This window comes from Lathamus discolor, chromosome 2 (assembly GCF_037157495.1).
Source record: "Lathamus discolor isolate bLatDis1 chromosome 2, bLatDis1.hap1, whole genome shotgun sequence".
In the NCBI taxonomy this organism is placed as follows: Eukaryota; Metazoa; Chordata; class Aves; order Psittaciformes; family Psittacidae; genus Lathamus; species Lathamus discolor.
Genome location: NC_088885.1, coordinates 125,241,852 through 125,258,377, shown reverse-complemented (window position 1 = coordinate 125,258,377; position 16,526 = coordinate 125,241,852). Strand labels below are relative to the sequence as shown.

Genomic DNA, 16,526 nt, shown 5'->3' with positions numbered 1-16,526 from the left:
CGAAGTTTTTAACTTTTATCTTATAAAACTGGTGCATGTTGCCTGAGTGAACAGGATACCCTGTTCTTGTTCCTAGTTTGCTTAAAATAGAACAGAACTAATGACTGAAAATTGGTACTGACTTTAGTCCATCTAGTTAGTAATTTAGAGTTTTCAGAGGCTATCCATTTCATTTTAAGCCATGAACAGTTACAAAACTAAGTCTCATTAAAACATTTAAATTGCACGTAAGAAAGATAAGCACAAAAGGAATAAACAGCACGTCTGCTTACAGCTGATTTCATTTACTTTACTAGTTTAAGAAGATTACATTTACATGTACCATTCTAATAAATCTTATTCTGCTTAATACATTGTTACCTTTCAACTTAGAATTCAAAAACATAAATAAATCCAAAGGTGTATACTTGCCTGTGCAATCAACCAGTCTATGAGTTTGTTAGCCATGACCACAGATTTGTAGGTTCTCAAGTGATAATCTTTATCCCTGTTCAAAATGAAAAAGAAAAATCAAATGAAAACTCAAAAGAGCCTAAAATACTTGTATTTTATAAACAAGTTAGTGCAAGCATGAACTGAGAATTTTGTAATGGTTCAGAAATTGCCTCTGGAGTAAAAGAGCAAGTCAAACCTTTTAGTACAGAAAGAAAGGAGGAGGCTTACTTATCTTACTTGGGCGATAATGTCACTGGAGTATAAAGGCACATGGGACTCTCCAAAGGAGGTAATGAAGTGTTAGTAAACATACAGTAAGTATATAAGCATATCCATCAGGACCTAGAAGGTTCTAAACTCTAAAAAAAGGTCATACTGAATGGAGTCTGTAGTCATTTTATGATTCAGTTATGCTTTTTTGTCTTTATAGCCTTTCAGTCTTGTTTGATTATTCCCAAGAGACTAGTCTTCAAAGGATAGGTTAGGTTCCTGCTTTCAAACACAGTATCTTCAGATTACATACTTCTTCCATTTGACTCTTTAAGGATTTCCCAATTTGACTCACCTAATTACTGGGGTAAACAGACTGTGAAGGCGACAGTACAGTCGTACACCCTGTTAAAGATAAGGTTAGTTAGCCACCTGTTCACACAACAGAGAACATAAAAGGAACGGATGCAGTAAGGAAGCCTGTATTTATATAGTAAAAAACTCTGTTCAAATCTCTATGTATTTTCATGTGCCAACAAGTAATATTTCCAGACAAAAATATTGATGAATAAATTATGAAAAAGAAAACATTTCCAACCTACTCTAAGCTTTACTGAGACACACGTAAAAAGGCTTAGCCTTAAGGTAGCATTAAAAAATTCTGAAGGTATAGTACTTTGAAAGAAACATACACAAAACCTGAAAGATAAAGCAAAGTTTTCATGCATTAACATTTTTGCAATCACTGGTTGCTGTTCTACACACAAAGTGACTAATTAACATAGAAACCACTGCATTCGATTATATGCATCAACAATTTACTTACAAATTTAAATTACAAATAACCAATAAACTTTAAAAATGCAAAAAGGTTCAAATATTTGATTTTTTCAATTAAAAACATAAAGCATTCTTAGGAGTTAAGAAACTACTATCAGAAAATTGTTTTTTAAAAAAGAAATTGACTTAGTATTACTTAGCAGACTATCAAAAAACAGTTTATAACATGCAAGAACAACCATGTATAACAATTAAAAGTTACGCCAAATTAGATTCCATCCTACTTTCCTATGCCTTGTAGCTCAGTATTGAAGATTCTTTTAGATATACCTTGCATTAAGAAATACCAGCAGAAAAGTAAATAACACTATAATGTAATACCCAAAAGCTGACATTTTCTACCACCTCAAAACCATGAAAGCTTGAATATTAATGAGTTTAAAGGCAACTTTCTTCAATCATTTTAGGATTCTATGCTTATGCCCAGTAGTGTGGATGGACAGCACTACCTATCTGTGTTTAAACATCGATATGACTGCAGATTTATCACCTCGTTAAGGCACTAACAAATGACACTCAGATTTAAGAGAAAAATCAAAACCAATTTTCCACATGTAGCTTCATATCTATTAATATGGACTGAAAAATAGAATAGACTGAAACGCCAGATCCGCCCATAAACATGGCATATGAAAACATTAATAAAACCAACAAACTTAAACTTTATTTTTGCATTTAAAATGCATAACAGCAAGCCAAAATCTTCCCTTACAAACAGTAAACTGAATTGGATTCACTTAAAAATAGAGACAGGCAAGTGTGAAGGATGTTTTTTATGCTAGCATAATATTTTACATTATTTTTCAAGCAGAACCTCCATTTCTGATGTGTTCTTCCTAATAATAGCAAGTATTTAACCTGTACCTTAGAAATCACATCCTGCATCTCATTTCTGGGGTAGTATGTTCCATCATCATATCGGAACCTGTACAGCATGTGTTCAGGTTTGAACTGGTGCTTATCTGTAACTAAATCAAAAAAAAACCAAAAAAACAGTTAAAACAATTATTTATTGTTAGATGATTTTCTAAAGAAATAAAGAAGAAAGAAGTGGGCCAGCATCATTTAATCTAATAACAGCCAATTACACAGCAACAGGTTGATTTCAGACAGGGAGGCCAGGAAGCCAAATTAGATCATTTTGCTTAAGTTCCTTTATGTCACTGGTGACAATATTTCTCACAATGTTAAAGCAGCTCAGAACAAACCAATTACAACTTACAGGGCAAATAATTCAGAAAGACAAAGAGACAGCAAACAACCTGAAAAACTAGGTACTCAAATCTTTCTAGCTTTCATCACTTTTGCAAAGCTTTATCAATGAAATAACCAAATAAAGCTTCTTTTGCAGCTATTTGTATTATTTTTCCACAAGGATTCTCTGTTTTAATTCTTGTGGAGGCCAATCTCAGATGAGTAAAGATACACATCTGATCAGTCCTGCACTGGGGAGAAAAGGGAGAGGGAACATCTTTCTTTATATATAGCCAGCTGAAGGTCTCAAGCGCAAGAGACCAGCAATCAGTTTGAAGGTGTTGATAATCCATTTCCCCAAAGACTTTTGAAAAAGGATCTTAACAGATGAATTTCAAGAAATTCACAACATTCCAGCAACAAACCCCACAACTTCAAGTGTTTTGTCAAAACAGTCATACCACATGATACAAAACTCCTGGAAACATCAAGTCTTTCTGAAAACCAGCTGATTTATTTGATGGCTGAGACCAGCATTAAGACTAGCACTATCCTAGCATAATTATCTTGTAGTAATTGCTGTTTTGCTTGCAGAAGTAAGTTTTGATTTTGAAACTAAAGGAGGGTACTGTGATGTCTCCGTTAATCAGAGTAACAGGCCTGACAGTGTTAGGCAATTCTTCTGTGCATGCCTTCCTACACCAAGTGATTAAACCATCATACATTATTTTCTTCAGAAAATGTAGTTAGGCATCATAAACTTTGTACAGTAAGTTGCCTTCTGTCTGCACTGTTTTTCATGCCCCTCCAACCTCTTCAGTATCTCCACACATCATCTGATGCACAGACATAAAAACTGGACTTCAGTGGTTTCACTAGTGTCATGTGCCAGAGCAAACTTCCCTACCTATATTTGATATATCTACCAATAGTAAAGCCAATTTCCAGTTGCCTTGAACTGATGGTTCACACTAATGTAGTTATTCAAAATAACCCCTAAGCAATTTTACATGTCATTGATTCTCAGTAAATCAGATACAGACTACAGAATTTTCACACGTAATGCCTAGTATGAGTATCTAACTGAATTTTAATGGATTTTGACCATTTTGACTGGGGTGGGGTGGGGAGAAGGCATCTTCTAGTCTTGTAATTAAAAAAAATTAAAAAATCATACTGTTGAAGAAAAAAACATATTCTACTATATCAACACACAGTAAGAGTTTTTTAAACCAGCAACTACATAAAATAGAAAAATCAACCACCAGGATGGTATTGTGTAAGGCCAAATTGCTCATCACCACTACAGAGATGTGCTGGGAGGGTACCAGGACTACAAAGCACCCTTCCTTTCTTGCATGCCAATGACAAACAGAGCAGGCCATGTCCTCTGAGGAACACAAGCTTCGTTGTCTTTGCAGCACCTACTTACATAGCGTGCACCAGAAACTAAGGGAACAGGTCCACAGAGCTGACACATCCTGAGTTTCAAACACTTAGAGCTGATAAAAGGCTGCATTACCATTAAAATAAGGCAGCCCAGGTTGTTCTGCATGACATTCCCAACAATGTACCTATATTTTGTGTTGGGATAGATATTTATATGTCACAGACTAAGAAAAGGGAACTAACCCAGGTGTAAACTTTTTTTTTTTTCTAACTTTTTGGGGCCAGGGTAGTTTTGACTCAGATCAGTACACCAGTCCAAGAACCTGCATAGCTACATACATACTTATTCATTTTAAAACTATCTAATATTCAGATTATCTTTGTAACTACTAAGCTCCTTACTGCCTTGACAGGAAGCTTCCATCTAATAATCAGTGACAAGTGACTGGACAGAGTATCTCAGCCCTCTGGCTGATACAAGTCATTTCAGATACTAGAGAAAGCCACCAGGTGGATTTAAAATAGCAACAGATAAACGGATTTTTCCCATTTGCAAAACTGGAGGAGAACAGAAATACAAAACAAAAATGAAAATAAAAAAACGAATTTTGTACTTGCAAGAGTTCACACACCAGGAGCTAAAACAATGCCCATACCACATGGTTCTGTCCTTGCTAGAATGAAGCCCAACACAGTGAAAATAATGACCAGCAGAGTGAATATGCAAAGTTTAACAAAGCCCTCTATAACATTTGCAATGTAAATAACAGCCAAACTTTCTTTCTCCCTTGCTCCTTCTGCGAAAACAGATGGTTCATTCAACTTTATTTTAGGAATTCTGTTTTCACTGAACCACAGCTGGATCCACTATTCAGAGTGGCACGTCTGGCTCACAGTTCTATGCTCTAATATAATTACCCTTTTATCTCATGAAATTACACAATATTCATTTAACTCTCTATTGTGAAAGTCTATGGGTGTATTTGGGATATAAATTATAAGATCAGGAGAAGAATCTTTGGCAACAGAATTATTCAATTGAAAACTATTCTCTATGTACAGTAAACATAATAGCATCTGACATTTGAATGACGGTGGAAGAAAATCATGTAGACTGACATTAAAGAATTAAAGACTACATGACTACCTTAATGTTTTTCCTCCTACTCTGTGAATGTTTAAAATGCATACAGCTAAGTGGCACTCTGTTACTCCTGCTTTCTTTTCAGTCAAGGTCACTGAAAATATCGTGGCGAAGAACTTAAAAATTAATTGCTGGCTGAAGTATAGAAGAATTAAAATGCAATACAGCATAAAAATATCAATTCTAGTAACTGTACAATGTAGTTAAAACAAGGCCTTAACACTCAAAAGACTAAACTGTTGGGTCCAGGTTGGATTCCACCAGCTCCACTTGTAATACCTAACACATAAGCAGGCATATTTATCAATAGCCAACTGTGACTCACTCTCTTCTATAATTCTTAGTTCAACATGTATCCCCAAAAAGCCTGGCCTTAATAAAAGGTTTAAATCCTTACAAGCAGTTCTCTGTTCCACCAGAATTTAGTTTTGCTTATAAGAGAAGAGCAACATTTCTCTAAGTCCCTGTTTGTGATGTTGTGCTCCTAACACCATAAATGTAATCTGATTAAACTGATGGAGCCTCTCACAGTAAATCTGCTAGGCATGAACAATGGTCCCATGAGGTCCTTGCAAGGATATAATGCAGATTCAACAACCTGTCTTGCCTTAACAAGATCATCTTTTTTTTCAAACAAAATTAAGTCCACTCTAATTACAACAATTACATTGAAAGCAAGTAAGTTAAAACTAATTATATTTACCGTGATGGATAATGCCATTCTCTAACAAAGCTTGGCCAAGATGAACACCTTCTTCAGATTTGTGTATCTCTCCGATTTCCAACAACCAGGACACAAATTCACTGAAATGAAAACAGATATAAAAAAACCCCAAACTTTAGAAGTCATACTACCAGACCTACTACATTTCCCACTCAATTACTAGTGTTTCTTACTATATTAGGAAGTGACTCTTGAGCCTAATAATCTTCAGAATGTCGTACCACCTTTACAAATCCTCTCATTTCAACTTTTTAATATTATTTTGACATAAATACATATGGTTTCCCTTGAGATGTCTTTTCTACTCAGAAGTTTTACCTGCACGGTTTACCTTGCACCTGGTAAAGACTTTCATGTTTTCTGGGATTTCCTAAACTATCATAGCCACATTTGACCAGATGGTCAAATACAAGCCAGTCCCAGGCATAGCTACTGCTCTTGCCCAGGACAGATATGTCATGAAGTCAGAACATTATCACAGTACAACAGAATTATTATTTCCAAGGTGAGTAAAACACATCCTGAGCACACATACGAAGTATATAGTGCACTGCAGGAAATGCCTGGCTTGTATTGAATTTATAGCTCGTAAGTTATTTACATATGTGCTCCAAATCTAAAGAGCAGCGTAGTGAGGTAATGCAACATGCACAGTCATGGGTTTTAACTGGTGACCTGAGGACCAGCACAAGCATACTTCCAAAGGGTCTACTTCAAATTTAGCACAGAAAAGAAGCCATTTGATGGTAGGTTTAAACGTTTCATTCATGACTTCTCTTTACCTGCTTCCAACAACTTCAGTGAGGGAACATGATTCAACCCTAACTCAATCATTAATCTTAATCGTGGTTTCAATTCTCATCAGCTATGTGACTTCTGATGGCACATGAAAATTGCGAAGTTTCATTTCCACTTCTGAAGCCAGTGGTGAGTTTCTTCACTAGAGTGTGTTTGTGTAAATCATTGCACTTTATAGAAATACTTTCCAGGCTTAGCTATCTTACAGTCAGATAAAACAACTGATAACCCCTCCACCTACCCAACTAATTTTGTTGTCACACGCACATTTTCAGGGTACCTATTGCTTTCTCTTTCTCTTGCATTCAGTCTTCTTAAGCCATAGGTATGTCATTAGAAAGATCATCCTGATAATAAGAGTGTATTTTTAAACATGTAAATTTTAGTTAAATAAGAGGAGGACAGAAACAGTTTTGAGAGCAGGATTTTTTTTTAAGTGGAACAATAAAATTTGATATTCTAAGTATTTCAGAAAAAAAAAAATCATTAAACAAGTTGGGAATTATTTCTTTAAATAAACTATTTTATTTGATGCATTCTCATATTTTCAACAAGCCTTTACAGCCTTGTCCCTTTAATAAAGCTATTTTGGAACATGAGTGCACATCCCTAAATTTCAGACCAATTTACATTTTGGCTAAATTCTGGGAGGCAAAGAGGCCTAACGGACACTACAAATAAAGTGTGGTTTCCACAGAATCCCAAAGAAGATGTAAAATGTGGGCTTAGCTGGTAAAAAATAATGCTATAAAATGCATATAATACCTTCCAAGAAAGCATTTGGGAAAAGTGGTTAATTTCCTCTTCCTGTCTTTGATGAGATTCCCTTGTTTGCACATCATTTTGTACAGTCGTTCTCCTTGCTCAGAGATCATCACCCAAGTGTCTTGTTCCATACCCAATTTTAAACCTGCCAAAAATGCATGAAAGTTTTATGAAGTGATATTGCCATTATATTTCAGTACTTTCCCTAAAATGGAGAAGCAATACCAATATTTTACATACAAAAAAGGGTAAAGGAACTGCTTTCTATTATTTTTCTCACAATCAACTTTAACCATGAACATCTGATCTTCATAAAGCAAAATCATTATATCTTTTAGTTCCTTATAGCAAAGTTAAAATGTTATTATATTGACATAACCATTGATATTGTAGTAATAAATACTAATGCTGTGATTTTCAGACTTCAGTATATGAATATTTGCAAGGGAATAGTCATGTCTTCACAAATAAAAAAAAAAAAAAAAAAAGCCATACCATATGATAATAAACACCATACGATAATAAAAATGTTTTCACTTGCACAAAACTTTTTCAAATTTCCAGTTAATAGTAGCTAATTAGCTGTTATACATTTATTACTTTCATATAAGATTAATTCAGCCCTTTTCCACAAAAGCATATACACAACTTCATTTCTATTTCCTTCAGATTTTTTTCAACAACATGAAGACTATTGAAGGTTTTATTTCAGTATTTCTTATTGGGTTGTTTTTTTTCCCCTGCTTCTAGAGGAAATCATTATGTTTTCTGAGTAACAGATGATCAAAGCCAGTTTTGGTTGAATTTTGCATCCCACCAGCCACTCACAGAAGGTTGTGCTTCCAAGAAGCACCACAGACCTTCATATCCCACGTGCTTTCTCGATAAACAATTTTTAGTTCTGGACAAAACTATACATTTCTAGAACAACTTATGTACATGTTCTCAGTTTCTGTTCAGATTTTTGCATTTTTAAAACTGTTACTGTAGATATTTAATCTGAGAAACAGTCTGCCACTTGCTTAATTCTGAAAATACAGATTTGATTTAGTTTGTATCAGTCTTGCAAAGGAGATGAAACACTGTTTTCACATGTGCAGTCACTTGGGCTTCAGTGTAATTGCCTATATACACACACATGAACAGGCTCCATGTCTTACTAAGTAAACATACAATTAAAGCATCTTTATGTTCACAGTGAATGAGAGAGTGTTAGAGTTGCATTTAGATACAGAATTTGAATTCTAAACAGACAGCTGTTTGGTTCCCAAGTCATTTGGCAACTTGAATGCAATTAAGTTGATACATCCTGCTTTGCAAGAGGTGTTTTTTTCTGATATTTTGAAAAAACACAACTCACTCTGTTGGAGGAAGAGGATAAATCCCTAAGCCGATAGACTAACAGAGATATTCAAGAAATATTTTTTTAAGATTCTGTGTTGCAAGCTGAGTCTAAGTGTGTACCAAACCCTCTCCTCTTTCTTTCACGGTTGTCTCCTTGATGGCAAACCCACTGAGAACACCAGGAGCTGAAAATTTTGCCAAATCAAAAAATGCTAAAATCCTAACACATGGCTTGACTTTGGGATGGCTACCTCGCACTTCGCAAGATTTACCTCAAACCTACCTCTATTACCAGCTGCTTGATAGTATAAAGAATCCGTCAACATAAAATAATCCTACTCACTCTTTCCATTTCTCACATAAAGGTATCAAGAGTTTAAGGGAGCCAAGAAACTGAGCAGCGAAGTGGGATTTGTTAAAAGCCTTTCTGTCAAGTAAGACAAAGGCCTATACAGAAGCAGGCAACCTCTTTTTTGTTGTATTTGACACTATCTCTACCACACTGCTTTTTCATTTTTATTTTAAAAATTCTGGGGGGTTTTGATATGTGAGGCACATTTTTAGCTTTTCTATGAATTCCTGGTGGCATTATTAACTAGCCAGTGCTCAGACACCCTAGTTGAAACTCTGGTCCTATGGCAAAGGTTCTACAAACATTCAGTATTCAAATTTAAAACACCAAAGAAAGCATTGTTAGTCTACATTTAGAACAAAGGCACAAAGCAATGGTTACCGCAACAGGCTACAAAAAATCTATGCAGACCAGGAAAAGAAACACAGATCTAACTACAAGGTCATATTTTCCTTCAATACCAAGGCTACAAACGTTATTACTGATTAGCATATTCAAGCTTGAAAATGAAATTAGCTCCAGAAGATGATGATGCATCATCTTTCCCTGGTTCTACTTTGTACTGGGTTCACCTTGAACGCATTATGATACCCATGGTCACATTTGAGATCAGGATTGTATTTTATCAATGCATTCTTCCACCTTATTCCATTTATTCAAAATTATAGTGGTTTTCCAATTGTAGTTTCTTTCTTTTGCAAGGGAGAATACCTCAATCATGGGATTGTGAGTATATTTTGTACCATTTCATGCTGGATCATCTGCATGGAGTTCCAACACAGAAAACCTTCTCATTTCAGTGATTCAAATGGCCAGTCACAAAAGTCAATCAATGCATACAAATCCCATAAGGTATTTAGGATAGATAGTCATATACCACAAACCACAACAGTACACAGGCCTCAATGAAATTATGATTATTTATACTGCTTCAGGATAAACTACAAAATCATAGCTTAAATCATCTCCCCATTTACGAAACTCTTCACTACCAGCATACATGATTAAAGCCATTATGGCCTTCCCAGTTCAAAGTTTGATTTATTTTTTCCAAGCTGGTATCCATAAACCTTCAGCTGAACTTGACACCACAAGTCTGTGTGGCAGCTGGTTTTGCTTTATATCTCAACGTAAAATACAGCATGGCTTTCTGGCGAAACAACACAAAGAAGTTTATTAACCTACCTTTTCTTCTCTCTCGCTCTTTCAAAATAGCTTCCAGCCATTCTTGCTTCTCTTCAGGGGTTTTTGCCATGCATACAAACCATTTATTCTTTGCTGTGTTGTGGATCTTCCAGCCATTTATAACAGTGTGGCCACTGCTGTGATAGTCGGCTGGGAATAGATACAATGGCTTAAAGAGCACCAATTATTTAAAAAGCAATAGTTGTTGCAATTACTAAGAACTTCTACCATTACACATAAAACTCAGGAAATACAAAAGAATAAAAATTACTTTAAAGTTATCTGCTGCTTGTAAACTACATTATAACTTAAGTTGTACTTTTAACTTTCAGTAAATGATGGTCTTAAAATGTGACAGAATTGTCTAGCATACGGAAGAAGGTAAAAACCTGACACTAAAACAGGCAGAGTTCTATTAAAAGAACAGATCACGGTACTTGGAATACTTTTTTCACGTTAAACTGTAATAAATAATTCCTTTAAAAAAGCAGCATTGTGGTTTTGCCCCTTAAATCACTCAGAGCTGCCATGCTGATTGAATGATTTACTACTGATTTTTTTAAAAAAGATTAAACATGCAGGGGAAAAATACAACTTCCTTTTGACAAGCAAGCAGATATTCTTCCTTTACTTCTGTAATATTTGAGTTTAAAATGCTATTCCATAAATCTTACTCAGAAATCAGCTACAGAGACTTCCTTTCCAAAACTAACACCCTTGAATATCCTTCACTAGGATTACATGCATTTTCTGGAGGAAAATTTGTGTGGCATGAATGCCTTACGATAACTAATACATTTGCATAAAGTACAGATTAAAACTAGAAATAGCAACTTCCATACCAAATATTAGGAAATCAAAGGTCAACATTTTCTCACCAAAAACTCATTAAGAGGCAAGTCCTAGGGCCAGCACTGAATGACTGTAATAACAACAGAGCTTTTAACCTCATAAATACTTTTTCATAATTCAGCCCTATTTTGTACGATGAGATGGGATTTTTCAAAAATGAAGCCCTTGCTGAAACGCTTGCTAAGATTTATCTTAAATCTCAGCAGACATGCTAGTATTCTTTCAATAACTCTGCATTTTAATTAGATGGAAAGCAGCCAAGCTTTGTATACTGGGCTGGGAAATGTCAGGAACTACTAAAAATCATGAGCCTGATGGCTGATTTCTAAACCAACAAAACTTTCTAGTACTCAAAGTGTGTAAGAAAGTGCAAGTAAGTCTATGATGGGGAAAAGTAAGTTACTTTTGCAACATCATGTTTATACCACTTACCTATTTATCATATTTCAATACACATAACCTATTTATAATATACTTTGCCTCTTTAAAAACACTGTTTCTTGAAAACTAGCCATCATTCATGCACTGTCAGAAAATCAAAGTCAAAAGCCAGGGAAAAGAAAGAAGCCTCAGACAGAAGCTCTCAGCTGACAGACTGCAGACCTTTGGAGATCAGAGGCAAGAGCACTGGAGGAAGGAAGGTTAATGTCCCTTTGTATTATTTAAGCATATACTTGTAAACCTTGCAATATGGCGCTAGCTGTGCCTTTGTGGGTTTTTTTTCATTAAGGTAGAGGTAAATAAATACAAAACTACCGGGTGATATTTTTCTTGTAGTGTTTGTTACCACATACCTGTCATTGCAACACCCATGTAAGGAAATAGTATGATCTGTAATGCAGTGAACTGCAACAGAATTATGGCCAAAAGAATTAAAAATAAAAAATGATGGCTCAGGCTCACATTTGGACTTAGATTCTCACAATTTACTCTGGACAGAAATTGGTGTCAGCTTAGTAGTTTAATTCATAAAAAAAACGGCTCATCCAGACACTTGAATATCCCGATGTAGAGATGACATTTTAAACATGCAGCTTCCTTGTCATATAAGTTCTGTAACTGGTAGTTTGACCACATTTACCTCATGACACTACAAAGTCACATTCTGTGAAAAAGCCCAGTCACTTAGCTAAGTACTAAGACTGCCTATGTTTACAGATGGCAATAGGTTCAGGTGGAGGAAAAAATGGGTAGCTATCACCCAGTTTTGCAATTGTAATCCTCTCCTGTAATACCCAGCTCAACTCCAACCTCTGCCTTTAACTGCAATACTCCTAATTTCCCTTTTGCTCCCTGTGTTCCCTACAACTACAATCCTCCAAGATTCCCATGGGCAATTTTTTTACCTTAATACAACCATGCCCATTGTCTCCTGAAGAGCATTTCAGCCTTATGCTATCATCCCACATAAACTCATACCTTCTTTGGACTGGCTATTGGACAAAATCTGGTCATGAGCTGCAGATGTGCTGGTCGGCCAGCCAGGAGATGGCCAGCTGCACAGGATATATGCACATTCTTCACATCAAGGCAATCGCAGCTGCCAGTCAGGCTAAACAAGTGATTTGCAAGCCTGACATACTGGTTACAGAAGGAAGGAGAGCATGAGACTTCAAGTTACTTCATGCAAAGCCTGAACAAGCATGCTTAACAACTCATTAAGCCTCCAGCTTCCCAACAAAAGGTGATGAAAGATGACATCATCTTCTAATCATACTTGGTAATACATTAAAGCTTGCCATTTCAGCTGTAATATATATAAAATATAAATTCAAGACTCAAACCTTTGAAATGCCTAAAAAGCAATTTGTCACAGCCATATAACAACAGATTTTTTTTTTTTTTCCCTTAAAAAGACAATCAGAAATATCTGTATTGAAATACTTACGAGATTTTCAGACTTTAGGTTCTTAGGAGCCCCAGTGCTCAGAAATACCAACGAAATAACTACTGCATAATATCAATTCCCTTCCTCCTTTGCATACTTTTTGATGCAGTCTCTGTATATTAACAACTTGTAGTGGTTTTTTCTGTATCATGCATGCCTCATTTCAAGACAACAGGGGACAGAACTTAGTATAAGCAACCATAAATCTGGTATTTCCTAAGACCCAACTGCTTGTCTTCATAAACTAAGTAACATTCATTTGCCTTTAGAAATACATTTTTCTCTCAAAATTTAGTTTAAAAAAACTGAATACAGAAAAAAAAATAGCATCACAATATATCTACGTTTCTAATACTTGCAAGTGGTTGTGTAGCTGCATTGTTTTAAGACGACAAACAGTCTGCCCTGATAAGTAAAATGCATTCCACTTTAATCAATGCAATCAAAAAAAAGCAGAGTGCTTCATGATGCTGAAACAAAAAAGAGCTTACACCAACTGTGATGCTCAGCCAAGGCCTAATTTCACCAAAGAAAAATTGCTTTTCAGAAAAAACTTTGTTAATTTCTGTAGGCATGTCATTAGCATGACAATAAACCACACTGGGAATCTGTTTTCCTATTTCTATGCTTCTACTTACAAACAAGGAAGACTACATTCCTACATCTATCAACACTGAATGCAAACGCTGTCAGTAACCCTGTTCCCTGGAGCCCTACGGTTCCTTAGAACAAGTGAGCAGAGGATCCCAAAATCTACAGTAAAGAACTGTGTAACTATCATCTAAAGTGAGAAGTCTTTAATGTCTATAAAGAGACCCATGAATAATACACGAGAAAAAGTCATGCGTAGGTATGAAAACATAAGCACTCTCCACTCAGAGCTTCCACTCTAGATTAAGAAACATAGAAAGTGATAGGAATAGATGATTAAGGAGAATAAAATAACACAATACCAAAAAAGGCATATGCAAAGCTAATGTGAATGAGGCTCAGGCGATCAGATTACTACCCTTGGGAATGAGACAAGACAAAAACAACAAAGCAGAACAGTACTCGGTTACAGCTCAAATGTGGATGACTACAGGGGATGAGAAACAAGACAGCTGAGTGCAACAAATAAGAATAGCAAAGACAGAGGAAGGTTAAAGGAGGGCATCATGATCTCAGTGAAAGAAAAAGTGTCAGTGTGAGGAGAAGGAATACACTTCTTGACTACAAGGAAAGAAAAAAGGTTTTTGGAGGTTTGTTTTTTTAAAGGGAGAGAGGATGGCAAGGAAAGGCCATGGAAATAACACAGACACTTCCATATTTCAAAGAGAACCATGGAAAGGAGGGATGAAACAGCAGTAACTACAACAATAAAAAAAAATGAATGTAGGATATTGGACAAACTGAAATGGAGAAGATGGAAAATGAGGGGCTATGGAAAAAAAAATAAGCAGGTAAGAATAAACATAGAATAGTTTGAGTTGGAATGGATCTTCAAAGATCATTTAAACAGGGGGAGTTCAGATTAGATATAAGGAAGAAGTTCTTTACTGTGAGGGTGGTGAGGCGCTGGAACAGGTTGACCAAAGAAGTGGTAAATGCTCCATCCCTGGCAGTGTTCAAGCCCAGGTAGGACAAAGCCTTGGGCAACACAGTCTAGTGTGAAGCATTCCTGCCCATGGCAGGTGGGTTGGAGACAGATGATCATAAGGTCCCTTCCAATCCTCTCTTTGATTCTAGTCCAACTCCTCTGCAACAAGCAGGGACATCCTCAAATACATCAGGTTGCTCAGAGCCCTGTCCAACCTGACCTTGAATGTTTCCAGGGACGGAGCATCTACCACCTCTAATAATGTAGAAATCAAAATAAGCAAACCATTAACTAATGTCTCAGAAGTGTGGAAAGGAGGACGGATTTAAGAAATGTTGCATTTATAAAAGTGACAAGATCTGATGTGGCTCAGGAAAGCAAGTAGGAAGGAAGTATAATAGCCTCCAGTACTGTTTGCAAGGCTATAGGAAATGGAGACAGTAGCAAAATTTCCTGTGGCTGAAGGAAATGTCTGGAGTGGAGAGGAAGACAAATGGTTTACAGCAAATTATATTTGAAGATTCACTGAGGAAGTAAACAAATGGACAGAAAGGAAAACGGACAGTGTGAAAGTGATCAAGAACTGGATAGCTAGAACAAGCGAATGAAGAACGACAAGACAGATCTGAGAAATACAAGATAGTCATGGAAGGAAGAAGGAAGAAATATCTGCTATAGACAACACTGAAAGCACAGCAGTATGAAGGATCAGAGACAGTGAACGAAAAAAGCTACAGCCTTTTTGAAATATTCATAAAGATAATAGTGGGTATACACCACTGTGGTCACAGTAACATCAAGAGTTACAAGTAAAGAGATGCAGTCTTAGAAAGTGTCAAAATTTAAATGGAAAAGCTGTATTTTATTTCTAAAACATATATAAGGAAGATGAAGCAAAATAAATTAAATGTAGACAAATAATACATGACATGAAAGACCAAAACACTCAGCTCTGTTTTGCATAAACAAAGTGCTGAGATTTCATATAAATAACGCTAACAATTTGGCAGAAAAGGAAATAGCAGGATATAGAATATTAGATAAACTGTACTCAAGTCAGCAAGGCTTGATGAAGTTCATTAGGGTATACATATAGATATTTCTAAACCACTAACTAAATTGGTGGGCCTGGTGAAGGACATACCCCAAAACAGATGCCAGGGAGTTCCTACAAAATATGTCTATCAAACAAGGACAATGAATGAAGTGTGATGCCATAGTGCTCTACCATTCAGCATTTTCCACTAGTTTTATCAAAAGCTGAAATGATTCAGTCGTAACAATGTTCATGGAACCAAGACAAGAAGCATTGCAAGAGATTTGGGGAACAAGATGTGAATTCTGAATGCTTAATAATTTGTGGAAATAGGAAGATAAAATTCAGTACAGAAAAGAAAGTAATGATTTGTGAGGAATAGTTTAGTCCTGTGAGGAGCAGGGAGTTGGGCTTGATGGTCCTTACGGGTCCCTTCCAACTTGAGATATTCTATGATTTTAGTAGGACCTACTCTCAGACATTAACACAGTGTAAGATGTATTGGGATAAGCAACAGTACTGCATAAAAGGATCTGGTGTGGTATTCTGGAACATGAACTGAAAATTAAAAAATAATGCTCTCAGAAAAGCCAAATAATCCTGAGTCTAATAACAGATATCCCTTGTGCAGCACTATAGTAATTATTATGATCTGCTTGGCCCCAGTGAAGTTTCAGCTCTGGACACCTCAAAATACAAAAGATGCAAACAAACTGGGGAAAAAAAAAAAAGAAGAAAAAAACCCCACAAAAAATTTCAAAAAATAACCTTAAACTCCAAAGGACACAAAA

The 16,526-nt window shown here is 35.9% G+C and overlaps 1 protein-coding gene across 1 annotated transcript in view; it reads right to left on the bottom strand.

Annotated features, from left to right (window-relative positions):
• The window catches only part of PREX2 (phosphatidylinositol-3,4,5-trisphosphate dependent Rac exchange factor 2), a 176,251-nt gene that overhangs the window by 93,971 nt on the left and 65,754 nt on the right, over positions 1 to 16,526 (bottom strand). Inside the window, exons 10-15 of the mRNA XM_065668406.1 lie at positions 10,381 to 10,530; positions 7,500 to 7,644; positions 5,916 to 6,016; positions 2,350 to 2,453; positions 1,001 to 1,050; positions 412 to 487 (exon numbers count right to left, since the gene is read on the bottom strand). Of these exons, the coding sequence (XP_065524478.1) occupies positions 412 to 487; positions 1,001 to 1,050; positions 2,350 to 2,453; positions 5,916 to 6,016; positions 7,500 to 7,644; positions 10,381 to 10,530 (626 nt within the window). The remainder of the gene's footprint in view (positions 1 to 411; positions 488 to 1,000; positions 1,051 to 2,349; positions 2,454 to 5,915; positions 6,017 to 7,499; positions 7,645 to 10,380; positions 10,531 to 16,526) is intronic.